The sequence below is a fragment of the Dipodomys spectabilis genome, unplaced genomic scaffold (assembly GCF_019054845.1).
Source record: "Dipodomys spectabilis isolate Male_0828 unplaced genomic scaffold, ASM1905484v1 ptg000783l, whole genome shotgun sequence".
In the NCBI taxonomy this organism is placed as follows: Eukaryota; Metazoa; Chordata; class Mammalia; order Rodentia; family Heteromyidae; genus Dipodomys; species Dipodomys spectabilis.
The window spans coordinates 24,035,457-24,062,614 of NW_024871460.1; the positions used below are offsets into that span (position 1 = coordinate 24,035,457).

The following is a 27,158-nucleotide window of genomic DNA, read 5'->3' on the forward strand; positions in this document are numbered from 1 at the left end:
TTCCTGCCCGGGCTGAGGCTGTTTTTGAACTGCGATCCTCAGATCTCAGCCTCCTGAGTAGCTAGGATTACAGATCTCAGCCTCCTGAGTAGCTAGGATTACAGGCGTGAGCCACCGGCACCTGGCTCATTTTTATTATTTTAATTAAATTAATTGACTTATTTATCTTGGCAGTGTTAGTGTTTTCAACCCAAGGCATCAGGCCTGATTTCACTGGTTATTTTTAGGACAGAGTCTTGGGACTGTGCCTAAGTATGACCAACATACTTTTAGGCTTCCTGTCAACAGTGGGAATACAGATACATGCCACCACATTCAGCTTCTCTTCCATGGAGATAGAGTCCTGCACACTTTTCTGATTGGTCTAATCTGGAATTTTCAGCCTCGTAAGTAGTTAGGAAGACAGTTATGAGCCACCACAATTGCTTACCTTTCATGTTTTTATTTGTATCAATTGAAATCCTTTAATTATAAATCCAAAATTATTTGTTTATAAAAGGAGCTCTTTTTCTATCTGTAAGTCATTATGTTTTTTCAGTCTATCTCAGTAGTATTCAGTGTAGTTCCTATTTATTTGCATTTTATATTATACTGAATAAACGCAAATAACAGCTCACCAACAATACTGGATGTATACTTCTTAACCGAAGCCACTTGAAAACTGTCATCCAAAGTTCAGGGGAACATACACCAAATGCTGCTAGCATACACACATAAGGAGTCCAAATATATTTTAAGCTGGAAAACAGAATAATCGTGTATCACATATCCCATGGCCCTCATGTTCCTGATTCCTCTCTACTGAATTAAACTCCCTAAAAAATACCAAAACGTAAAGGAAGAATGAAAAAAGCTTATTTAGCCTCAAATTTTCAGCAACAGATTGTTATCTAGTTATTAAATAATCAGTAAGACATAGGGGTTAAAAATTGAGGATAAGTTAAAACATTTATATTAAAAAAAAAAAAAAAAAAAAAAAAAAACATTTATATTGAAGAGGGTGTAACAAAACTGTCCTCAGCTTTTTCAGAAAACAATTTGGCAGAACATAAAAAACTTTTAAATCCTCTTAGATAGGAATACTATTTCTAGCAATCTGGGCTAACATATATAGCCCGGATTATATACATATACATATATACACATATATGTATGCATACATATACACATACATATATATACATGTGTACATTATAATTCCTAATATGTATTTAATTTCTATACACACAAATTGTTGTTGTTTTTTTTTTTGGGTCCGGTTGTGGGCCTGAACTCTGGGACTGGGCGCTGTCCCTCAGCTCTTCAGCTCAAGGCTAGCGCTCTTACCACTTGAGCCACAGCGCCACTTCTGGCTTTTTTCTTTTTGCTTATGTGGTGCTAAGGAATCGAACCCAGGGCCTCACGCATGCAAGGCAAGCGCTCTACCACTGAGTCACCTTCCCAGCCCACAACTTAAGGTTTTAAATGGAATATGTTTTTACTTTAGTTTTGTTTTTGTTTTGGGGATTCTTCTGTGCAAGTACTAGGGCTTCAACTCAAGGCCTGAGTTTGACCTCTTTTGCTTAAGACTAGCACTCTACCCTTTAAGTCACAGCTCTACTTCCATCCTTTTGGTGGTTAACTGAAGATAAAAGTCCCATGGACTTTCCTGTACACACTGGCTTCAAACAACAATCCTCAGACTTTAGCCTCCTGCATAGCTAGGATTATAGCCATGATCCACCAGTGCCCAGCCTGGACAGGTCTTAAATGTGCATGATCTTTCAGCATCAGCCTCTTAAGTACTGGCATTACAGGTGATCACCACCAAAAATTGCTAATTGGACTCTGAAGTTAAAAAAAAAAAAAAAAGAAAAATCTATGATAAGTGACATGCTAGTAGCTCACATCTGTAATCCTAGCTATTCAGATGGCTGAGATCTGGGGAATCAGGCTCACCCTGCTTAGACAAGAAAGTCGTATCTCAAATTAGCCATCAGAAAATCAGAAGTGGAGATGTGGCTCAAAATGATAGAAAGCTAGCCTTGAGCAAAAGATCTCAGGGATAGCCACCCAGGCCCTGAGTTCAAACCCCATGATGACCAAAAGAAAAAAAAGAAGAAAATATACTCATTACCTGATTTATGTGACTGTAACCTGCTGTATATCACCTTTATAATAACAATAAGAAATAAAAAAAAATTAAAAGTAGCACAAAAAGGAGCTAGAGGAATGGCTCAATAGTACAGTACCTACTCTATGAAGAGTGGGCCCTGCGGGCCACCAGTGGCTCACACCTGTAATCCTAGCTACTCAGGAGGCTAAGATCTGAGGATTGCAGTTCATAGCCAGCCCGGGCAGGAAAGGCTGTTGGATTCTTATCTCCAATAAACCACCAGAAAACCAGAAGTGGTGCTATGGCTCGAGTGGTAAAGTGCTAGCCTTGGGCCGAAGAGCTGAGGGACAGCGCCCAGCCCAGAGTTCAAGCCCCATGACTGACAAAACAAAAAAAAAAGTGAGCCCTGAGTTCAAAACTCCAGTACCACCAATAAAAGGGAAAATCTTTGCAAAAACAAACATCAAATAAAGTACACTTACCCTTCTATAACCATTGCAAGAGAACCCAATAAAATAGTGTGGATTACATGATAAATTATTTCTGGTCTTTCTCCAATTCGCCCATCTTCAAGAGTAACTGTTTCTTTGATAGACATGCCACTATAAAAAAGAAATGTATTTTTAAAGTTTAAAAACAACAGCCTTTTTGTTCAGCACCTTTGAGGGCCATCCCTGAAAATTTAAATTTTTTTGTTTTGTTTTTGTGCTGGCCCTGGAACTTGAAACTGGGCACTGTCCCTGAGCTTTCTGTACTCTATCACTTGAGTCAAACTCTACTTTGGGCTTTTTTGGTGGTTAATTGGAAATAAGAATATCACAGATTTGCTGCCCAAGTTGGCTTTCAACTGCAATCCTCAGATCTCAGCCTCTTAAGTAGCTAAGATTACAGGCATGAGCTGCCAGTACCTAGCTAACATTGTTCTTAAAAAAGTGAAATGGGCCGGGTGCCAGTGGCTCATGCCTGTAATCCTAGCTACTCAGGAGGCTGAGACCTGAGGATCGAGGTTCAAAGCCAGCCTGGGCAGGAAAGTCCGAGAAACTCTTATCTCCCATAAACCACCAGAAAACCGGAAGTGGCACTATCACTCAAGTGGGAGAGTGCTTGCCTTGAGCTGAAGAGCGCAGGGACAGCGCCCAGGCCCAGAGTTCAAGCCCCACGACCGACAAAAAAAAAAAAAAAGAAAGAAAAAAAGTGAAATGGTAAGCATATTAGTCTGTAAACGCTTATTATTTATTATTCTCATATCAAATCTGTTACTACATATTTACATGGACTAAAGCTTAACATTTTTTTTATTAAAATTTTTTAAATTATTTTTTATAGTGAACTTAAAATGATTAGTTAGGAAATAACAGAATTAGAAATTCTACAATATTGAAAGAAGATGAAGTGGCATATACCTGTAGTAGCAGTGGTCCCAGTTACTACGGAGACTGAAATACAAAAATCACTTAAACTACTCTGGGCAACACAACAAAATTAGCACATTCTTTCCTCTCTCTCTCCTTTTCTTTTCTTTTCTTTTTTTTCTAGCATCACCAGAGACTAAACCTAGGGCCTCATAAATGCTAGGCCAAAGTTTGTCTCCATTTATTTATTTATTTATTTATTTTGGGTCCGGTCGTGGGGCCTGAACCTCGGGGCCTGAGTGCTGTCCCTCAGCTCTTCAGCTCAAGGCTAGTGCTCTACCACTTGAGCCACAGCGCCACTTCCAGCTTTTTTTTTCCTGCTTATGTGGTGCTGAGGAATCGAAGCCAGGGCCTCAAGCATGCAAGGCAAGCGCTCTACCACTGAGCCACCTTCCCAGCCCCAGTTTGTCTCCTTTAAAAAAAAAAAAAAAGGAAATCTTAACTACTCAGAAAGCTGAATCTGAGGATGGCGGTTCAAAGCCAGCCCAGGCAGAATAGTCCATGAGACTCTTATCTCCAATTAACTACCAGAAAACTGGAAGTGGCGCTGTGGCTCAAGTGGTAGATCACTTGCCTTGAGCTGAAGAGCTCAGAGACAGTACCCAGGCCCAGAGTACAAGCCCCATGACCAAACCAAAAAAAAAAAAAAAAACAGAGATGAGTTTTGGCTCAGTGGTAAGCATATATATATATATATATATATATATATATATATATATATATTTTTTTTTTTTTGGTCGGCCGTGGGGGCATAAGCATATATTTAATAGCAAATATTTTATAGGTTATGTCTTTTTTATAATACCCCAGTAAAGTGGTGGATTTTCATAGGTACTTACTTAATCCTCCTAAAGAAAACTTGTATCATAGAAAGAAGACAAATAATTAACACTAAAATATAGAATGGTAATAGAGAAGAACGAGTCAGTCGTAAAAAGAAATCTTCAGATGGTGCCTGGAGAGATTCTTGACACAGAAGCCAATTCATTGTGAAATTTCTAGAGAAGATCAAAAAGGTCTGATTAAAATCACAGGTGTTTTAGACAGCTGAACATAGAGGATTCTGTTTTAATTGCAGAGCAGCAGTATGAACTCAGGCCTCTACACCTTTCACTTTTGTTGTCTTTCAGGTAGGTTTCCATATTTTAAGTCAATTTTGTGTGTGTGTGTGTGTCTTCTCTGGTATTCCTCTACGTGCTTCCTAGCAACCATGAGGTAAGGAAAAGCCTGTCTACCAAACACCCCAAAATGAGAGCCAAATGAAGATGGACTAAAACCTCTAAAATAGAGACAAATCTGGGCTGGGAAGGTGGCTCAGTGCTAATGCGCTTGCCTTGCATGCATGAGGCCCTGGGTTCGATTCCTCAGCATCACATAAGCAGAAAAAGGCCAGAAGTGGCACTGTGGCTCAAGTGGTAGAGTGCTAGCCTTGAGCTGAAGAGCTGAAGGACAGCCCCAGGCCCAGAGTTCAGGCCCCACGACCGGACCCCCCCACCCAAAAAAAAAAAGAGACGAATCCTTCTTCCTTTGTTTCCTCACTTATTTTATCACAAAACAAAGGTGACTAACACAAAGTAACATAATCATCTCTAAAGCCCAATATAGTTTGAAATTTTGAGTTGTTTTCTCTTCTTCCTCCTCCTTTTCTCTCTCTTTCCATTTCCTTTCTTTGTTATATGAGGTATCAAACCCAAGACCTCATGCATGTCAGGCAAGGGTTTATTTTATTTATTTATTTATTTAGTCTAGTCCTGGGGCTTGAACTCCTGAGGGCCTGAGAGCTATCCCTGAGCTTCTTTTGCTCAAGGCTAGCACTACTTCTGGCTTTTTCTATGTATATGGTACTGGGGAATGGAACCCAGGGCTTTGTGCATGCTAGGCAAGCACTATACCACTAAGCCACATTCCCAGCTCTCAGGCAAGGGTTAACTTGTGTTTTTAACTTAAAAAACAATTCAGCTGACCCACCTCTATCTATAGTGTCCAGTTATGGGAGCTATTGACTACAAGTGGATACTAAACATTTGGAAGTGAGAGCTAGTTTAATACACTTAGGATTTCAAAGAATTTTTCTTTTTCCATCAGTCATGGGCACAGGGCTTGAACTCAGAACCTGGACACTGTCCCTTGAGCTTCTTTTTCCCTCCCCTCAGGGCTAGTACTCTACCATTTTTTTTGGGGGGGGGGGGGGGTCCGGTCGTGGGGCCTGAACTCTGGGCTTGGGCGCTGTCCCTCAGCTCTTCAGCTCAAGGTTAGCACTCTACCACTTGAGCCACAGTGCCACTTCCGGCTTTTTTCTTTTTGCTTATGTGGTGCTGAGGAATCGAACCCAGGGCCTCATGCATGCAAGGCAAGCGCTCTACCACTGGGCCACCTTCCCAGCCCTTGCTCTACCATTTTGAGCCACAGCTCCACTTCTATTTTTTTGGTAGTTAATTTGAGATAAGAGTCTCACAGAATTTCTTTTTTTTTTTAAACTGGATTTTTTTTTTTTTTTGGGGGGGGGGGTCCGGTCATGGGGCCTGAATTCTGGGTGCTGTCCCTCAGCTCTTCATCTCAAGGCTAGCTTGAGCCACAGCGCCACTTCTGGCTTTTTTCCCTTTGCTTATGTGGTGCTGAGGAATCGAACCCAGGGCCTCAGGCATGCAAGGCAAGCGCTCTACCACTGAGCCACCTTCCCAGCCCACACAGAATTTCTTATCCAAGCTGGTTTTGAAATGCGATCCTCAGATTTCAGCCTCCTAACTAGCTAAGAATTTAGGCGTGAGCCACCAGTGCCCTGACAAAGAATTTTTTAAAAAGCAGAATATCTCATTATCTCAATTTCTATAGCATTAAATATTAAAATATTTTGGTATATTGGGATTAATTTAAAACTATTATTCAAATTAATTTCACTTGTTTCTTTTTTCTTTTATTTATTTGTGCTGATCCTAGAGCTAGAACTCAAGGCCTGGGTGCTGTCCCTGGGCTTTTTTTGCTCAAGGCTAGTGGTCTACCATTGAGCCCGAGTTCCACTTTTGGCTTTTTGGAGATAAAGAATCCCAGATTTTTTTTTTTAACTATTTTTTCAGAGTTTTTCAAACTCATTATCCTCCTATTTCTGCTTCTCAAGTGCTAAGATTACAATTGTGCATCATCATGCCTTGCTACTTACTTTTTTAAATGTAACTACTAGAAATTTACAGATATATATAAGGTTCACATTATACTGTTACTGATTAATTCTAATCTATATTAAACAAATATAATCTTTATAATGGTACTAGGGATTAAACTTAGGTACACAGTGCCTTAATGTACCCTGTATCTTAGTATACTATAAACGTCTTATTTACTATTATATATTACAACATGAAAGTCTATCCAAAGCATCTTCAATTCCATATCATTCCACAACAAATGAGAAAAAAATTCTAAGTATACTAGAATTGGAGAAATGCATTGCTAAGTATGGTGTTGTATTTCTTGAAACAAAACAAAAATCAACAAAAATAAAATATTTATTTACATAATATTTATATTAATTACATTAATATTGTGGCAATATGGAATGAAAACTCAAGACCTTGCAATTGGTAGGCAAGTGCTGTACCACTTGAGTAATGGCCTTAATCTTCAAGTACATGTTTTTTTTTTTGTCGGTCGTGGGTCTTGAACTCTGGGCCTGGGCACTGTTCCTGAGCTCTTCAGCTCCAGATGAGTGCTCTACCACTTGAGCCACAGCGCCACTTCCAGTTTTCTGGTGGTTAATTGGAGATAAAAGTCTCTTGGACTTTCTTACCCAGGCTGCCTTTGAACTGTGATCCTCAGATCTCAGCTTCCTGAGTACCTAGGGTTATAAGCATGATCTACTGGTACCCAGCAAGTACATTATTTTTTAATTTTAAAAAAGTTAGCTTCCAATCAAATTATTATGGTCCTAATAAATGTCTTACTGATGATTTTCTGTCTTTTCCTAATGTAAGTATATTGTTAACATAGTGGTTAAAATTAACTTGACTCTTTACTACTAAGTCCATTATCTGTACTATTATTTCTTTTACTTTGCTCTTATTTCCATTTTTTTGGGGGAGAGGAGTTGGGGATCAAACTTAAGGACTGAACAAGTCATATTACTGAGCTTACATTCCCAACCCTCAACTTAAATCTTTACTCTGACCTTAGATTTTTATCATTTTTCTTTACTAAGAAAGAAAATACTCTTAAAAATCCCACAATATGGGGTGAGAATGTTAAAAGGGGTGACACTGATAAAGATATATAGATATAGATATATACATCTATCTATCTATCTATCTATCTATCTATCTATCTATCTATCTATCTATCTATCTATCTATATATTTTTTTTTTTTTTTTGTTAGTCATGGGCTTCAACTCTGGGCCTGGTTGCTCGCTGTCCCTGAGCTCTTCAGCTCAACTCAAGCATTCTACCACTTGAGCCACAGAGCCACTTTGGTTTTCTGGTGGTTTATTGGAGATAAGAGTCTCACAGACTTTCTTGCCCAGGCTGGCTTTGAACCATGATCCTCAGATCTCAGCCTCCTGAGTAGCTAGGATTACAGTCATGAGCCACCAGTGCGTAGCTGATAAAGATATGTTGTATTCATAAACTTCTTTGTTAAATGGTAACTTCTTTATATAACTACTTAAAGATAATTTAAAAGAAATGTGAAGACTACAATGTGGCTTAGAGGCATGGCTCAATAGAAAAGCATGTTAAATCCTTGTACGATAGAACAAACAAAACAACCTACAATGGTATTAAGGCTTAATATATATAATTCTGAGATGACTTAAATGAGATACAATTTTAATTTATTAATTTTTGTGATATTGGGGATTAAATCTAGAGCTTTAAGCATACTAAACATATGTTTATTTTTTTGCAGTGCTAGGAATAGAACTCAGGATCCAACAATTATCAAAAAAAGTAACTAACTGAATTGTATGTCCAATATAAATATCATATTTTATCTATAATAATTTCTCAAACTAATCATTTTTTTCTTTTATTGTCAGTCATAGAGCTTAAACTCAGGGCCTGGGCATTGTCCCTGAGCTGTTTTGCTCAAGTCTAGTAGTACTCTACTACTTTGAGCCATAGCACCACTTCTGGTTTTCTGGTGGTTAAAAAGTCTCAGGTACAGCCAGGTGCCCGTGGCTCATTCCTGTAATCCTACTCAGCAAGCTGAGATCTGAGGATCATGGTTCAAAGCAGGCCCAGGCATGAAAGTCCATGAGACTTTTAAACCAGTAGAAAACCGGAAGTGGTGCTGTGGAGCAAGTGCTTGCCCTGAGCAAGCAGGGACCATACCCAAGTCCAGAATTCAAGCCTCTTGACCAACAACAACAACAACAACAACAAAAGTCTCAGGGACTTTAGGCTGGCTTTGCACTGGGATCCTCAGATCTCAGCCTCCTGAGTAGCAAGTATTACAGGAGTGAGCACGAGCACCTGGCAAACTAATCATTTTCTAAGTAATATGTAGTTAGTTATGTACTCCCTCGATGGTTTCCATTCTTTGTTTTCTAAGTGATATAGAGACCTAGTAAACTTACTTAGTCATATTTAATCCAAATTTTACTTCCAGAAATTTTAGCATGTGTCCATTTTCTTTGTGTGTAACAAACATCTAGAAGAGAAAAATAGAGGCACAGCGAACAGGTTGGTCTTGTAGAACAGAAAAACACTAGGTACATAAGAAAATTCTAGTTATGCTTATAGGACTATGCTTTTCCCAATGAGTATTGCTAGAAAGTATAGTAAGATTCAAAGAACAATGAACTAGTAATACATTCTATATACTATGAAGCAAGGAGATTTACTGATATAAATCAATCATATTACTGTATGTATCCACATAAAAACTATAATGTGACAGTAAGATTCTACCTTATTCTCCCTGGTTTAAGTAACAGTCACCCTTCAACACTTTTATTTGTCTTATTCCATGTTACAGTTATCAACTTTTTTTTATTTTTTTGATTAGATGTAGGGCTTGAACTCAGGGCCTAGGCATTGTCCCTGAGCTCTTTCACTCAAGGCTAGTGCTCTACCACTTTGAGCCACAGTGCCACTTCTGGTTTTCTGGTGGTTAAATGGAGAAGATTCTCACAGACTTTCCTGCCCAGGCTGGCTTTGAACTGTAATCCTTAGATCTCAGCCTCTTGAGTAGCTAGGATTATAGGTGTGAGCCACCAGCACCCAGCATAATAGTCAACATATCTCTTTAATAAATAGTGGCATGTCCAAGTTCATTAACCAAACATTCTTGGAGAGTAAGTGCTGATAGACCCCAATGTAATGATAGTGAGAGATTTGAACACCCAGTCTCACCAACAAATAGGTCATCCGAACAAAAGATCAGCAAATACCTCAGAATTAAATGATACTACGGATAAAATCAAATTTATAGACAGACATCTACAGAATGTCTCATGCTACTTTCTCCAGAACAGATCATAGCCTAGGACATATGGAAAAGCTGAACAAATACAATGAAAATAACCCCTGTATTCTATCTGTCAATAGTGGAATTAACCAAGAGCTGAACAGTACAAGAACTATATATAATATTCAAAGAAGGGGCTGGGAAGGTGGTTCAGTAGTAGAGCGCTTACCTCGCATGCATGAGGCCCTGGGTTCGATTCCTCAGCACCGCATAAGCAAACAGAAAAAAGCCAGAAGTGGTACTGTGGCTCAAGTGATAGAGTGCTAGCCTTGAGGTGAAGAGCTGAGGGACAGCACCCAGGCCCAGAGTTCAGGCCCCACGACCAACCCCCCCCCCAAAAAAAAAATATATATGTTCAAAGAAATGGAGACTTAACGTATTTGAACAACATGTATGTCACTGTAGAAATAAAAGAGGAAATCAGCCAGGCGCCAGTGGCTCACACCTGTAATCCTAACTACTCAAGAGAGGCTGAGATCTGAGGATCACAATTTGAAAACAGCTTAGGCAGGAAAGTCCCTGGGTATTAGCCACCAGAAAAACAGAAGTGGAGCTGTGGCTCAAAGTGGTAGAGCACTAGCCTTGAGCAAAAAGAACTCAGGGACCGTGAGCAGGCCTGAGTTCAAGCTCTACAACTGACAAAGGAGAGAGAGAGAGAGAGGGAGGGAGGGAGGGAGAGAGGGAGGGAAAGAAGGAAAGAAGGAAGGAAGGAAGGAAGGAAGGAAGGAAGGAAGGAAGGAAGGAAGGAAGGAAGGAAGGAAGGAAAGAGAGAGAAAGAGAGAGAGAAAGAGAAGGAAGGAAGGAAGGAAGGAAGGAAGGAAGGAAGGAAGGAAGGAAGGAAGGAAGGAAGAAGAAATTACCTATTTTCTAAAAACAAAGGAAAATAAGAGTACATCCTCTCAGAACCTCTGGGATATAAAGCAGTGTTAAGCCCGAGTTCAAGTCCAGTAATGGCATGTACACACACACACACACACACACACACACACACACACACACACACACACACACACACACACACACACACACACACACACACACAAACACATACAAATTAAGCTCTAATTTGATCCCCCTAAAAAGCAGACACTCAAATTAACAAAATTAGAAATGAAAAAGGAAACATCACAGCAAATAACAAAAATATTCAAAAGATATAAAGTTATATTCAAGTAAGCTGAAAAATCTTGAACAAACAGATACTTTGAGTCGGCATGTGAGCTAGCAAGGCTAAACCAATAAGATATAAGCCACTTAAGCAGACCCACAGGAAGCAAAGAAATTGAAACAATAGTCTCCTCACAACACATAAAAGCCCAGAGGCAGATGAATTATAGCCAAATTCTACCAGACCTTCAAAAAAAGAATATGCAAGTATTCCTCAAAATCTTCCATGAAATAGAAAAAGAAACTCATTCCTTTTTTTTTTTTTTTTTTGGTCAGCCCTGAGTCCTGTCCCTCAGCTCTTCAACTCAAGATGAGCGCTCTACCACTTAAACCACAGTGCCACTTCTGGTTTTCTGGTGGTTAACTGGAGATAAGAGTCTCAACGGAATTTCCTGCCCAGGCTGGCTTTGAACCTTGATCCTCAGATCTCAGCCTCCTGAATAGCTAGGATTACAGGTGTGAGACACTGGCACCGGCAGTAACTCATTCTTATGAAGCAAGTATTATACCACACAGAGATGAGGTTAAAAAAAAAATTAGACCAATCTCACTGATGAACACTGATGCAAAACTTCTCAATAAAATCCTTGCAAATAGAATATAATAACACATCAAAAATCACACACCATAGCTGGGCACAGGTGGCTCACGCCTGTAATCCTGCTCAGGAGGCTGAGATCTGAGGATCATGCAGTTCAAAGCCAGCCTGGGCAGGAAAGTCCGTGAGATTCTTATCTCCAATAAACTACCAGAAAACTGGAAGTGGCGCTGTAGCTCAAGTGGTAGAGTGCTAGTCTTGAGTTGAAGAGCTGAGGGACAGCGCTCAGGCCCAAGTTCAAGCCCCACGACCAACAACAACAAAAAACATACACCATGACAAAGTTAGCTTTATCCCAAGCTCTGCAAGGATGGATCAACGTAAACAATTGCTAAATTTTAATGCATCACATAAACCTGACCAAGAATAAAGTTCATGTAATCACCTTGGTTAATGAAGAGAAAAGCCTTTGATAAATTCACTATCTTTTTATAATAAAAGTTCACAAGGAATACAAGGAACATATGAGAATTTAATAAAAACTATATATAGAAAACCTATAGCTAATATCACATTAAATTGGGGACAAACTATTTCTCCTAAAGTCTGGAATGATACAAAAATATCCATTCTCTCCACTCTTATTCAATATTGTAGTAGAATTCCTAAACAGAACAATTAAACAAGAAACAAAAGAGATTCAAATATGGACAGAAAAAAGGGTTAAATTTTCCTAATTTGCTAATGACATGAGTCTTTACTTAATAGATTCTAGACTCCATCAAAAAAACTTCTAGAATTGGGCTGGGAAAGTAGCTCAGTGGTAGAGAGCTTGCCTTGCATGCATGAGGCCCTGGGTTTGATTCTTCAGCATCACATAAGCAGAAAAAGCCAGAAGTGGCACTGTGGCTCAAGTGGTAGAGCACTAGCCATGAGCTGAAGAGCTGAGGGACAGCACCCAGGCCCAGAGTTCAAGCCCCACAATTGGAAAAAACAAAACAAAACAAAAAAAAAAACTTCTAGAATTGATAAATACCTTTGGAACAGTAAGGTATGAAATCAATACCCCAAAGTATTAGTAGCTTTTCTATATATCAACAATAAACAGGCTAAAAAATCAGGAAAACAGCCGGGCGCTGGTGGCTCACGCCTGTAATCCTAGCTACTCAGGAGGCTGAGATCTGAGGATCGCGGTTCAAAGCCAGCCCGGGCAGGAGAGACCGTGAGACTCCTATCTCCAATAAACCACCACAAAACCGGAAGTGGCGCTGTAGCTCAAGTGGTAGAGGGCTCGCCTTGAGCTGAAGAGCTGAGGGACAGCACCCAGGCCCAGAGTTCAAGCCCCACGACCGACCAAAAAAAAAAAAAAAATCAGGAAAACAATTGCATTTACAATAGCTTCCAAACCAATAAAAAATACCTAACACTTAGGTTATATGTAGGTGTTAACCTAACCAAGGAAGTAAAATACCTCTATCAAAACCTTGATGAAAGAAATTGAAGACATCAAAAGATGGAAAGATATCTATGGTAATAGTTTGGCATAATTAATACTGTAAAACTGGTCAAATACCAAAAGCAATGTACAAATTCATCACATAAAATCCATTATGATTCTTCACAGAACCACAAATATCGATACAGAAGTTTATATGGAATCAAAGAGACCCTGAATACCAAAGCAATCTAAGTATAGTCACACAATGGAATCATTCATCTAATGTTGGGTACTCCCACTGAGTAATCAATCAATAAACATACATATATATACACACAGAAATATTACATAGCCATAAAAAACAAAATTATGGCTGGGCACTGATGGCTCATGCCTATAATCCTAGCTATTCAGGAGGCTGCTTGGGCAGGAAAATCCATGAGACTCTTATCTCCAATAAACTAGTCAAAAAACTACTCAAAAAGTAGCACTGTAGCTCAAATGGTAGAACACTAACCTTGAGCAAAAGAAGCTCAAGGACAGAGCCGAGGCCCAGAGTTTAAACTCCAGGACCAGCAAAAAATAAGATAAAATAATGTTATCTATAGAAAAATAGATGCAATTGAAAGTTATAATATTCAATAAGTTCAGAAAAAATATATATATAAAGAAGCTGGTGGCTGGTAGCTCACGCCTGTAATCCTAGCTACTCAGGAGGCTGAGATCTGAGGATCGTGGTTCAAAGCCAGCCTGGGCAGGAAAGTCCGTAAGACTCTCCAATAAACCACCAGAAAACTGGAAATGGTGCTGTGGCTCAAGTGGTAGAGCGCTAGCCTTGAGCTGAAGAGCTAAGGGTCAGCACTCAGTCCCAGAGTTCAAGGCCTGCGGCCGACAAAAAAAAAGAAAGAAGGAAAGAAGGAAGGAAGGAAGGAGAGAGAGAGAGAGAGAGAGAGAGAGAGAGAGAGAGAGAGAGAGAGAGAGAGAGAGAGAGAAGAAAGAAAGAAAGAAAGAAAGAAAGAAAGAAAGAAAGAAAGAAAGAAAGAAAGAAAGAAAGAAAAAGGAAAAGAAAAAGAAAAATGCCAGGTGCAGATGGTTCATGCCTGTAATCCTAGGTACTCAGGAGGCTGAGATCTGATTATCACAGTATGAGCCCAGCCTGGGCACAAAAAAAGGCCATGAGACTCTTCAATCAACCACCAAAAAGATGGAAATGGACCTGTGTGGCTCAAGTGTAGAGTACTAGCCTTGAGCAAAAGAGCTCAAGAACAATGCCCAGGTCCTGAGTTCAAGCCCTAAGACTAGCACAAAAATAAATAAGTAAAACAAATCAAAAAAGAAAAAGAAAAACACAATACATGCAACTTAGACTAAAATACATATGTATTCATAAACATATTCTTATCTAATTATATATGCATATTTAACGTGTATACACATATCCACACATTAATCAGGATCCATAACATGCAATTGCTTGCATGGGTTAAGCCGTGAACATGAATTATCTTAAGTGATTACTCGGGAGGAGGAGAAGGAGAGGGGAGACAGGGGTTGGGAATGTGGCTTAGTGGTAGAGTGCTTGTCTAACGTGCATGAAGCCCTGGATTTGATTCCTCAGTACCACATAAGCAGAAAAAGCTGGAAGTGGCTCAGTGGCTCAAGTGGTAGAGTGCTAGCCTTTAGCAAAAGAAGCTCAGAGACAGTGCCCAGGCCCTGAGTGAGGTCCCAGGACTAGAAAAATAAACAAACAAACAAACAAATAAATAAATAAAAGTGCTCTAAAAACGAGAAAGAAAAAGAAAGAGGGTGAGTAACTATAATACACAGTAAGTATATATGAAGGCAGTATAATGAAACTTAATGAAGTCTGTTGATCAACAAGGGTATGGAGTGGAAGGAAAATAGATGTGAGTGGTGGGACTAGCAGGAAGAAATTGTGCTGGTGGGGAAGATAAAGGCGGTTGAATATTATAAAACCAGGAACCTTTTGGAGATGCTATTTGGGGGGGAGCGGAGTGAGATTTGGATGGAGAGATGGATTATAACACTGTGTAAACCTGTATAGAAATGTAACAATGAAATAAATTATACTATATAGACTTTATTACTTTACTATCTCATTATTCTCATTAATATTTAGCCTAACATATGAAATATATTATATGCTCTACTACATGTGCTCTACTATCTGAATCTCAGAGTTACTTACCTTCATTATAACATTCAGTGTCACTGTCAGAGTACACACTAGGTAAAAATTAATCACTTTCATCATTTTTGCTACACAAGTTCCCTTCTTTACATTCAGCTGTGGGGAAAAAAAAATCATATGAACAAAGAAGATATAAAAAACTTTACAATTTAACAGTAAGTAACAAGAATGAAAAAATGCAGAGTTATTACCTGAAGGCACTTAGTAAGCATTAAGGCTGCTACTAAACTTAATAAAGGAGAAACAAGTAAAGCAGGATTCTCAAACTGTAGTAAATATCCCAGAAAGAGAGAAAATATATAGATTTTATATACTTCATGAACCTGTTGGGACAAAAATAAAATGAATAATAATAAAATGTATTTTATTACACATCTCTTCATTAATTTGGTTTAAGATTTATCTTACTGAGGCTGGGAAGGTGGCTCAGCGGTAGAGTGCTTGCCTTGCATGCATGAGGCCCTGGGTTCAATTCCTCAGCACCACATAAGCAAAAAGAAAAAAGCTGGAAGTGGCGCTGTGGCTCAAGTGGTAGAGCGTTAGCCTTGAGCTGAAGAGCTGAGGGACAATGCCCAGGCCCAGAGTTCAGGCCCCACAACTGGACCCAAAAAAAAAAAAAAAAAGATTTATCTTACTATAATTATAGCAGAAATGCTTTACTGTAATTTGGACACAGTTACAAAATTTCCAATCTTTTTTATTCCCTGATCCTGGTTTGAACTCAGCTTGGGCTCTGTCCCTGAGCTTCTTTGGCTCAAGGATCATGCTCTACCAGTTGGGCCACTACATCCCTTCTGGCTTTTTCTGAGTCTCAGGGACTTTCCTATTTGGCCTGGCTTCTAACTGCAATCCTCAAATCTCAATCTCCTGAGTAGCAAGGATTACAGGTGTGAGCCACCAGCATATGGTCCAATCCATATTTTTAATGTTACGGTTTATAATGAATTTATTATTTATTTCTTAGAACTCTCTCAAACTAAAGAGCTTTAAAACTATGAGTGTTGAAATCAACTAGAAGAACCACCTTTAATGCTACTCTCTGACTTAATGTCACTTGGCTTTCCCTCTAAATAAGTCATCTATGCTACCTCAAGTTGTGTAAGTTAAAATTATAACCTTAAAAAGTACTCAAAACTTATATAGCTGGGCACCAATGGCTCATGCCTGTAATCCTAGCTACTCAGGAGGCTGAGATCTGAGGATCGCGTTCAAAGCCAGCCGGGCAGGAAAGTCTGTGAGACTGTTATCTCCAATAAACCACTAGAAAACCAGAAGGAGCACTGTAGCTCAAGCAGAACGCTTGAGTTAAAGAGTTCAAGGACAAGCCGGGCGCTGGTGGCTCACACCTGTAATCCTAGCTACTCAGGAGGCTGAGATCTGAGGATCGCGGTTCAAAGCCAGCCCGGGCAGGAGAGACCGTGAGACTCCTATCTCCAATAAACCACCACAAAACCGGAAGTGGCCCTGTAGCTCAAGTGGTAGAGCACTCGCCTTGAGCTGAAGAGCTGAGGGACAGCGCCCAGGCCCAGAGTTCAAACCCCACGACCGACAAAAAAAAAAAAAAAGAGTTCAAGGACAGTGCCCAAGCCCAGAGTTCAAGCCCCACGACCGACACCCCCCCCCAAAAAAAACTTATATAGTAAAAAGTTTACTGCCATAAAATATACCATCAGAGAAAAGTATTTTTGCTTTTTGCTTCCATAACAGTGAGCACAGAAAATTAGATTTGCCAGGCACTGATGGCTCACACCTGTAATCCTAATGGAAGCTAAGATGTAAGGATTGCGGTTTGAAACCAGCCTGGGCAAGAAAGTCTATGAAACTCTTATCTACAATTAATGACAAAAAACTGGAAGTAGAGCTATGGCTCAAGTATAAAGCACTAGCTTTGAGCAAAAACACCCAAGGACAGCACCTACACCCTAAGGTCAAGCCCAAGTACCAGCATTAATAAAAAAAAGATTCTCAAGAAAAAGGCAAAAAAAGTGAAAAGGAAGTTGATACAATCACAATGAAAACTGTTGTTTTGTATAATTCCAATTAAAAAAGAAAGTTAAACACAATGTTCTACTGTAAGACCTTGCAGGAGGTTATATCTTAGTGGTGTTTTTTTTCTAAAACTGAGTACTTTAATGTATTATAAAGTTAATCGATTTTAAAAAGGCAAAATTAAGACAAAAGAGCATTAGATAGGAAAAAATAAAGACAGAGTGTTAATTTTTTAATCGCTTTAATAACCTCTGAACATATAAAATAATCTTTATCAAAATGAACTCCAAGAAATGGAAAAAAAAAGTTTTATTTTCTAAAAAAAAAAAAAAAAAAAAAGAAGGACTAGGAAGGTAACTTAGTGGTAGAGTGCTTGCCTTGCATGCATGAGGCCCTGGGTTTGATTCCTCAGCACCACAAAAGCAGAAAAAGCCAGAAGTGGTGCTATGGCTCGAGTAGTAAAGTGCTAGCCTTGAGCTGAAGAGCTGAGGGACAGCCCTCAGGCCCAGAATTCAGGCCCCACAACCAAAAAAAAAAAAAAAAAAAATTACATGAGCACTGTGGCTCATGCCTATAATCCTAGCTACTCAAGAGGCTGAGATCTAAGGATCATGGTTCAAAGCCAGCCTGGGCTTGAGAAAGTCTGTGAGACTCTTATCTCCAATAAACCACTAGAAAACCAGAAGTGGTGCTGTGTGACTCAAGTGGTAGAGCACTAGCCTTGATCTGAAGAGCTCAGGGACAGTCTATTAAAAATAAAAGTCTATTAAAATAAAAAAGTCTATTAAAAATAAAAGCCAGGATGGTAGGTATCTATCGGTGGTGTCAAGGTGTAGACTGAAGTAATAAAATAATAACTGACAGTACTGGAGTCTTTAAAGTGTTGGTAATGTTCTATTCTTGATTAAACACTGGTTCTATAGAGATGTATGCCAGTTTTTGAGCTTGAAACACAATGATCTATAAACTCATGCTTTTACTTCTTCTACTTTCTACCCTGTAATATTCTAGGGTTAGGACTTGGCAGTTGGTATTTTGACTTTTTCACTTGATGCTATAGGAAGTGTGTAAGGCTAGAAGGAGAAGGACCTTGTGACTTCCTCTTAGTTATGTCCTTTCAGCTCCATGTGTGGGGCCCTCCTCTAAGTTTTGAAGCTTTAATAATTCCATATTTTTCACAATGCTCCCTTGGCACTATTCTGTAGTTGCCACCTTCAGGTCCATATTACAACTACCCTTTCAAATAATCCATTAATAAGTTAATGACTTTATACTTGATTAATAAATTTTTTTGCATGGACATTATGGCCTTAAGGTGGTGAGGATTAAACCTGGGCTCTTGAGCATACTGAGTATCTACAACTGCATTACTCACCCTGTGCTTAGTTGTTGTTTTTTTTTCTGGATATTAAACCCAGGACATTGCACACTCTTTTTTTTTTTTTTTTTTTTTTGGGGGGGGTCCGATAGTGGGGTCTGAATGCTGGGCCTGGGTGCTGTCCCTCAGCTCTTCAGCTCAAGGCTAGCGTGCTACCACGTGAGCCATAGCACCACTTTCGTTTTTTTTTTTTTTCTGCTACGTGGTGCTGAGGAATCGAACTTAGGGCCTCATGCATGCAAGGCAAGCACTCTGCCACTGAGCAACTTTGTCAGCCCAACATTGCACACTCTTGCAAGCATACTATCACTAAGGTATATTATGTTAAGTACTTTATGTTAAGCTCTTTTTTTTTTTTTTTTTTTTTTTTGTCGGTTGTGGGGCTTGAACTCTGGGCTTGGGCACTGTTCCTGAGCTCTTCAGCTCAAGGGAAGCACTCTACCGCTGGAGCCACAGCGCCACTTCCGCTTTTCTAGTGGTTTATTGGAGATAAGAATCTCACGGACTTTCCTGCCCTGCCCGGGCTGGCTTTGAACCTCAATCCTCAGATCTCAGCCTCCTGAGTAGCTAGGATTACAGGTGTGAGCCACGGGGCACCCAGCATATGTTAAACTCTTTCTGTTCTTAAATATTAAATGTTCTTAAGTGTTTCTTAAATGTTGGTATTAGGGTTCTGAACCAGCTAAATACAAATGATTAAAAAAATAGTAGATTAAGATCGAACATTGTAAAAATGGTATTTATTCTCAGGATTTAATTCATTACTTTAAAGCAGCACAATACCTTGTCACTTTGTTCCACTGAAATTATATCCAGAAGAAACAGAGATATTGCTTGAAGAAACAAGAGATAGTGACTATATTCCCACATCATCATAAAGGTATAAGTCGAAGCACTCATCAACAAGTAGCAAAACCTCTACAGAAAAAAAAGCAAACTATAAATATCAATGGCTTTCTTTTATTTTTAAAATTATTATTAAAATCTTAAGATTTTTAAATTTTATTCTGAGAATAAGAATTAAGTTTCTATTTCAGTTTGAACACTATTCAATTCTTCAAGACCACATAAACAGAAAAAGCTGGAAGTGGTGCTGTAGCTCAAGGGATGGAGTGCTAGCCTTGAGCAAAAGAAGCTCAAGGACAGTGCCTAGACACTGAGTTCAAGCCCCAGGACCAGCCAAAAAGATAAATAAAAAAATAAAAAACAAAAACCTGCAGCTGTTTTCCTCTGCTAAATATTAAAAAGAGCTCATTGTTCTTGCCTGAAATATACCTGGCTAAAATCAGTTCTGTCCTTCCAAGGTCATCTCCCAAATAACCCTTTAGTGAGTGAGTAGTCAAGTCTCTGACAAGTTCATTGTCACAAAATGTATTTCCAGAAAATCTCTCCTTCTATGGGTTTACTTTTTTATTCCCATTCTCCCCACTGTGTGTAATGAGTATCCAGTGATCTTGTTCTGATAATAGTCAAAGAGAAGGATAATAAAGGTCAGGTCAAAGCTGGGCACTGGTGGCTCATGCCTATAATCCTAGCTACTAAAGAGGCTGAGATCTGAGAATCATGGTCCCAAGCCAACCCAGGCAGGAAAGTCCATGAGACTCTTATCTCCAATTAATCACCAGAAAACCTGAAGTGGTGTTATAGCTTAAAGTAGTAGAGCACTAGCCTTGAGCAAAAGAGCTCATACACAGCACCCAGGCCCTGAGTTTAAGCCCCACAAATGATCAAAAAATAAAATAAAATAAAGGTCAAGAAAACTAAGAATTTTGTTCTGTAAAACTAAATCTTTTAATATGGAAAAAAAGGACTTTTTAATTTGTTTTTTTTGTTGTTGTTGACTCTGTATTCTTTACCTTATACAGTATAATCACATGCACATTTGAGGGTGGGTGGGAGAGGGCACAGGATCAGAGGAAAGACGGTGAAAAGTGCAGCAGTGGAAATCACTGGCTGCACTGGACAATGATGAAAGTGAACTATGCAACTCATGGGTGAAGATGGGAGGGAGGGAATGGGAGAGAATGAGGGAAAAGCTGACACTATGCGAAAGGAAATGTACTTAATTCTGGATGTATGTAAAGATAACCCCACTGTATATCACCTCTAAAATAATAAATTGGGGAGGAAAAAAACAACTAAATCTTTCATACTTAGCTGCGTATATTCAATGATAAAATTCAGTGAGAAATGCTTCAGTCATCAGCAGATAAAAGAATTTTCCAGTATCCTGAATCAGTTGGTCAAATAATACCAACCACAAAGCTTAGAAGGGCTCCACATTGATAAAATATAGAAACTCCAGCTTCTCCTATCACCATAGCTATATATAAAGTTTTCTGGAAGCCTTCAAATGTAGAACAATCATAACTATTATATGCATGCCTGAGATCAGCAAATCCAGAGAATCCGGTTCCAGAAATTAACGAAGGCTCAAATCCAAATCCAGCCCAATTAACCTACATAACATTCCAAGATCACTTTGGGGAGTCCCTGGGGATAGGGTTGGGGAAATAGTACAATTTGCTCAAAGTGTTAACTCCAAGAGCTTATTCTCAAACTAAAGGTATGGTAAAAATAAGTCTTAGCTAGGTGCTGGTGGCTCATGCTTATAATCCTAGCCACTCTGGAGACTTAGATCTGAGAACTGAAGTTCAAGCTGGCCCAGGCAGGTAAATCCACAAGACTCTTATCTCCAATTAACCAGGAAAAAGCTGGAAGTAGAGGTCAAGTAGTGATACAGTGCCAGCACTAAGAGAAAAAGTTAAAGGAAAGCATGAGACAGAGTTCCAGCACCAGCACCAATGCAAATACATACAAAAAGCTTGAAGACAGAAATATACATCAAACAAACAAAAAACAACAAAAAACAACTAAAGACACAAGAGGACAAAAAGACCTACCATGCTCATGGACTAGCAGAATCAATATTGTAAATACAGCCACACTGCAGAAACGAATCTACAGATTCAATGCAATATTCATCAAAATCCCACTGTCATTCCTCACAGACAGAAAAATCAACCTGAAAATTCACAAATGGGAACATAAAAGCTCCAAATAGCAAAAGCACATCTGAGTAAAAAGAGCAACACAGAAAGTCTCAGAGAGCCTTCAAATTATACTACAGAACCATAAAAGCAGCTTTATACTAGCACAAAAACAGACCCAAAGACCGATGGAACAGAAAAGAAGCCTCTAGAATAAAACCACACAGCTACAGTCATCTACTTTTCAACAAAAGAGCCAAAACATCACCAGATATTGCCTCAATAACAAATAGTGCTCGGAAAACTGGTTACCTACTTTCAGGAGACTGAAACTTGACCTTTCTCATTCTATTAAAAAAAAGAAAAATCGGGGCTGGGAAGGTGGCTCAATGGTAGAGCGCTTGCCTTGCATGCATGAGGCCCTGGGTTCGATTCCTTAGCACCACATAAGCATAAAGAAAAAAGCCAGAAGTGGCGCTGTGGCTCAAGTGGTAGAGTGCTAGCCTTGAGCTGAAGAGCTGAGGGACAGCGTCCAGGCCCAGAGTTCAGGCCCCAGGAATTCAGGCCCCATGACCGGACCCAAAAAAAAAAAAAAACAAACAAACAAAAAAAAAGAAAAATAACTCTAGTTGGATCAAAGAACTCAAAGTAAGATCTGAAACTTTAAATCTACCATGGGAAAATATAGGCGAAACTCTTAGAAGTTATAGACATGGGTAATTATATTCTGAATAGGATTCCAATTACCTTATCAAAGCAAGAGCAAGAATTGACAAATAAGACTCTTGAGACTATATCCAATTTGAAAGTATGAAAAACATATATACATGGGCTGGGAAGGTGGCTCAGTGGTAGAGCGCTTGCCTTGCATGCATGAGGCCCTGGGTTCGATTCCTCAGCACCACATAAGCAAAAAAGAAAAAAGCCGGAAGTGGTGCTGTGGCTCAAGTGGTAGAGCATTAACCTTAAGCTGAAGAGCTGAGGGACAGCGCTCAGGCCCACGACCGGACCAAAAAAAAATACAAAAAATACAAAAAAAAACAAAAGAAAAACATATATATACATTTTTTTTTGTTTGGGGTAGGGGTCAGTGGAAGGGCTTGAACTCTAGGTCTGGGCACTGTACTCTTCAGCTCCAGGCGAGCACTCTATCACTTGAGCCACAGCACCCACTTCCAGTGTTCTAGTGGTTAACTGGAGATACCAGTCTCACAGACTTTCCTACCCAGGTTGGCTTTGAACCACAATCCTCAGATCTAAGCCTCCAAAGAAGCTAGGATTATAGGCATGAGCCCCCAGCACCTGGCCAATTTAGAAGTTTCTGCACAGCAAAATCACTGCCTATTCAACAGATAAAGGATTAATATCCAGAATATACAGAGAGCTAAAAAATTGAACAGCATAAAAACAAATAACACAAATAATAGGTAATAAAATTAAACATATTTCTCAGGAAAGGAAATATAAATTGCTAATAGATACATGTTCAACATCCTTAGTCATAAAAAATGCAAATCAAAAGTACACTAAGATTCTATCTCATTCCAGTCAAAATGGCAATTATCAAGAAAACAACATGTGCTGGTAAGGTAGTGGGGAAAAGGGTACTTTTAGAACTATTGGTGGGTATGTAAACTTGTGTAAAACCACTATAGCAATCAGAATGGAGGTCTCTCAAAAACTAAAAATAGGCCTATCTTCAACCATCAATATTGAGCATCTATCAGAAGAAGTAAATTTCTATGTAAGAAAGACACTTGGAGAGAGTTGGGGGTCCCAACAGACAGATCAACTAAGAGAAAAACAACAAAAAAAATAGAACAGGGGCTGGGAAAGTGGCTCAGTGGTAAGAGTGCTTGCCTTGCATGCATGAGACCCTGGGTTCGATTCCTCAGCACCACATAAGCCGAAAGAGCCTGAAGTGGCACTGTGGCTCAAGTGGTAGAGCGCTAGCCTTGAGCTGAAGAGCTGAGGGACAGTACCCAGGCCCAGAGTTCAGGCCCCACGGCTGACCAAAAAAAAAAAAAAAGAAAAAAGAAAAGAAAAGAAAGCTCATAAATTGCACATACAAAGATGGAAAACCACTAAGATCCCTCCCCACCCCTCGCCCAAAGTGGCCCGTGGCTGCCGGGACGTCGGGACCACCAGCGCACTGCAGAACCCAGACCCAGAAAACACGCCCAGTGCGGGAGCTGGACAGCGCAGAGACAGACCGGAGGCACGGCACCGCGACACCTGCTCCGGAGAGCTCCCTCAGCACCGCTGGACGGCCCTCAACCAGACCCAGGAGCCGCGAGTACCCCACTGGGGGCCGCCGCCCTCGGGAGACCGGCGCTGACGGTGCCTCCCGGAGCTGGACCTGCCCAAGAAGGAACCCCACACTGCAAGGGGCCACAGGGGCCAGAGCCCTTCCCCATCGCGCACACCCTGCCTGCCGGCTTCCGCTGGAAGACCACAGGGACTGTGTCTCACACAGCACTGGCACACACAGGCCAGCGGCTGGCGGGGCTCTCCTGCCGGGAACAGTGGTGTGTGCACGCATGCAGCTGCCAGTGCGAGGACTGTTGCTCGGCCGCGGGGATCCGCCAAGCAAGTGCGTCTGCGTGTCAGCCGTCAGGAAGCAAAATTCGTGGCAACGTGCTTTCCACAAACAGAATACCCCTACTGGGAGGCGCTGCTCCCTGGATGGAGCTGCTGAAACCCCCACCCCGTCTAGAATTACGAACTGTGTGTGTGTGCCGACAGTAGGCAGAGCGCGCGTACACACACACACCTAAAGCCAGGCGGTCCAAGTGTGGACCGAGCACCAGCCACTCGGGGGGGAGAGAAATAATCCCGGGCCAATGAACAAAAAAAACCAGTGCACCCTTCCCCTTCTGAAGCCAATGCCTACCCGGGAAACCTGCTCAGTCCCTGCTGCAGAACAGAGTCCCTTTCAGGCAGTCTGGGGCTGGGTGCACGCCAGCCTGGGGATTCAGTGTGGTTGGTGCCCCAGTGTGAAGGAACCCAGAGCCGAGCAAAGGCTACCACTTGCCCACCAAGAAGCAGAGCTTGGACACGGCCTTGACAAACCCTGAGCCCAAAGGCGTAAATCACAATGAAAGATTATAAGATTTCAACAGCCAAGACAGCATACCATTTCCAAAAGCCTGCAGCAATCCAGTAAAGAACTCCAGGGAGAACGAAGAAGAAATGGAGGACAAATGAACAATTAAAGATAAGATGACAGAATTGGTCAAAGAAATACACAGAGACAAAATTTCAAAAAAGTTCCAGGAATTCAAAAAAGAAATGCAGACAAAAATGGACACAGCAGACTAGGAATATGGCTTAGTGGTAGAGTGCATGAAGCCCTGGGTTTGATTCCTCAGTATCATATAAACAGAAAATGCCCGAATTGTGCTATGGCTCAAGTGGTACAGTGCTAGCTTTGAGCAAAAGCAGCTCAGGACAGTGCCAAGGGCCTTGAGGTCAAGCCCCAGGACTGGCCAAGAAAAAAAAAAAAGGACACAGTATATATCTCATTAAAAGATGAAATTTACACTTTGAGAACAGATATAGGAATTATAAATGGTTCAATTTCCACATGCAAACCACAATGGAAGCCATAGGTAACAGAATAAATGAGATGGAAAATAGAATATCAAGAAGTTGAAGATAAAAGAGGAGCTGGAGAAGAAAGTCACAGATATGGAAAAAAAAAACACTCAGAAATTACCAAAGGGAAGTCTATGAACTGGCAGACTAAGCCAAGAAATCTAATCTTCATATAATTGGGATTGTTGAGAGGGAGGAATATAAGAATAGAAGGATGCAACATTTATTCAGTAAGATTATTACAGAAAAATTTCCCAATCTTAAAAAGAGAAAAATATCACTCACATAACAGAAGCATACAGAACACCTAATAGACAGGATTCTAGAAGAAATACATCATAGTAAAAACACTAGACTTGTGTAGCAAATAGCTTATTTTTAAGTGCTACAAAATCAAAGAAGGCACTACATTACACTGGAAAGAAAATCAGAATCACTGTGAACTGCTCCACACAAACCCTCAATGAACAGAGAGCCTCAAAAGGTACTATGTGGGGCTGGGAAGGTGGCTCAGCGGTAGAGAGCTTGCCTTGCATGCATGAGGCCCTGGGTTCGATTCCTCAGCACCACATAAGCAAAAAGAAAAAAGCCAGAAGTGGCGCTGTGGCTCAAGTGGTAGAGCGCTAGCCTTGAGCTGAAGAGCTGAGGGGCAGCACCCAGGCCCAGAGTTCAGGCCCCAGACTGGACTCCCCCAGCCCCCTCCAAAAAAAAGGTACTATGTACCCATGTAATTGTAACTCCTCTGTAAGGTATTCTCACAATTAAAAAAAAAAAGGTACTATGTAGCCCTGAAGACCCACAACTGCCATCCCAGACTAGTATACACAGAGAAGGTAGCATTGACATTCGACAGAGAAGCTAAAACTTTTAAGAATGAAGAAAAATTAAAGGAATTTATGAACAATAAGCCAGCACTACAAAAATATGAAAAGGAAGAATATAATCTGAAGAAAACAATCAAGATCAGAGAACCATATGAGATAGAAATCACTAGGAGATCAATTTAGAAAGCACAGGAAAAAGAAAGAAGCAAAATACAGGAAAGCAAGAAAATGGCAGGGAACATATCTCTCTATAATAACTGTAAACATTAATGGACTCAATTTTCCAATCAAAAGAAAAAGAACCACAGAATGGATCAGAAAACAAGATCCATCCATTTTTTTTTCTCCAAGAGACCCATCTCACAGCCAAAGACAGAAAACAAACTCTGAGTAAAGGGATGGAAGAAGATCTTCCATGCAAATACACCCAGCAAGAAGGCAGGGATTGCCATTTTGATTTCTGACAAAATAGACTTCTCATTAAAATCAGCACAAAAAGACAAACAAGTTCATTAAACATTAATACAAGGAACAGTCATAGTCATCAATTTATGTCACCAAACAATGGAGCCCCTAAATACGTTAAACAAATACTTTCAGACTTACAGACCAAGATAGACCCAAATATAATAGTAGTAGGAAACTTTAATACCTCACTCGCACCAAAGGATAGGTTAACCAAACAGAGGATAAGCAAAGAAGCCTCTGAACTAAATGACACCATATCCCAAAATGGACTTAACAGACATCTACAGAGTTTTCCAATCAACAACGACCCAATATACATTCTTGTCAGCAGTCCATGGAACTTTCTCCAAAACAGATGATATCATAGTTCACACAAAGAACATAAGCAAATATAAGAGGGCTGACATAATCCCATGTATTCTATAGTAGACTCAAACTAGTTCTTAACAAAACAAAGCATTCGGCAGAATTTACTCAAATACATGGAGGTTGAACAGCAAGCTACTGAATAACAACGGGGTCACAGAACAAATTAAAGGAGAAATTAGAAAGTTCCTACAATTCAATGAAAATAAAAATACATCACAACAGA

The 27,158-nt window shown here is 40.0% G+C and overlaps 1 protein-coding gene across 1 annotated transcript in view; it reads right to left on the bottom strand.

The window, feature by feature from the left end:
• Dpy19l4 (dpy-19 like 4) overlaps positions 1-27,158 on the bottom strand; it is a 60,952-nt gene that overhangs the window by 14,898 nt on the left and 18,896 nt on the right. The window contains exons 8-14 of the mRNA XM_042673059.1: positions 19,471-19,605; positions 15,512-15,643; positions 15,318-15,416; positions 9,073-9,146; positions 4,347-4,505; positions 2,578-2,697; positions 618-738 (exon numbers count right to left, since the gene is read on the bottom strand). Of these exons, the coding sequence (XP_042528993.1) occupies positions 618-738; positions 2,578-2,697; positions 4,347-4,505; positions 9,073-9,146; positions 15,318-15,416; positions 15,512-15,643; positions 19,471-19,605 (840 nt within the window). The remainder of the gene's footprint in view (positions 1-617; positions 739-2,577; positions 2,698-4,346; positions 4,506-9,072; positions 9,147-15,317; positions 15,417-15,511; positions 15,644-19,470; positions 19,606-27,158) is intronic.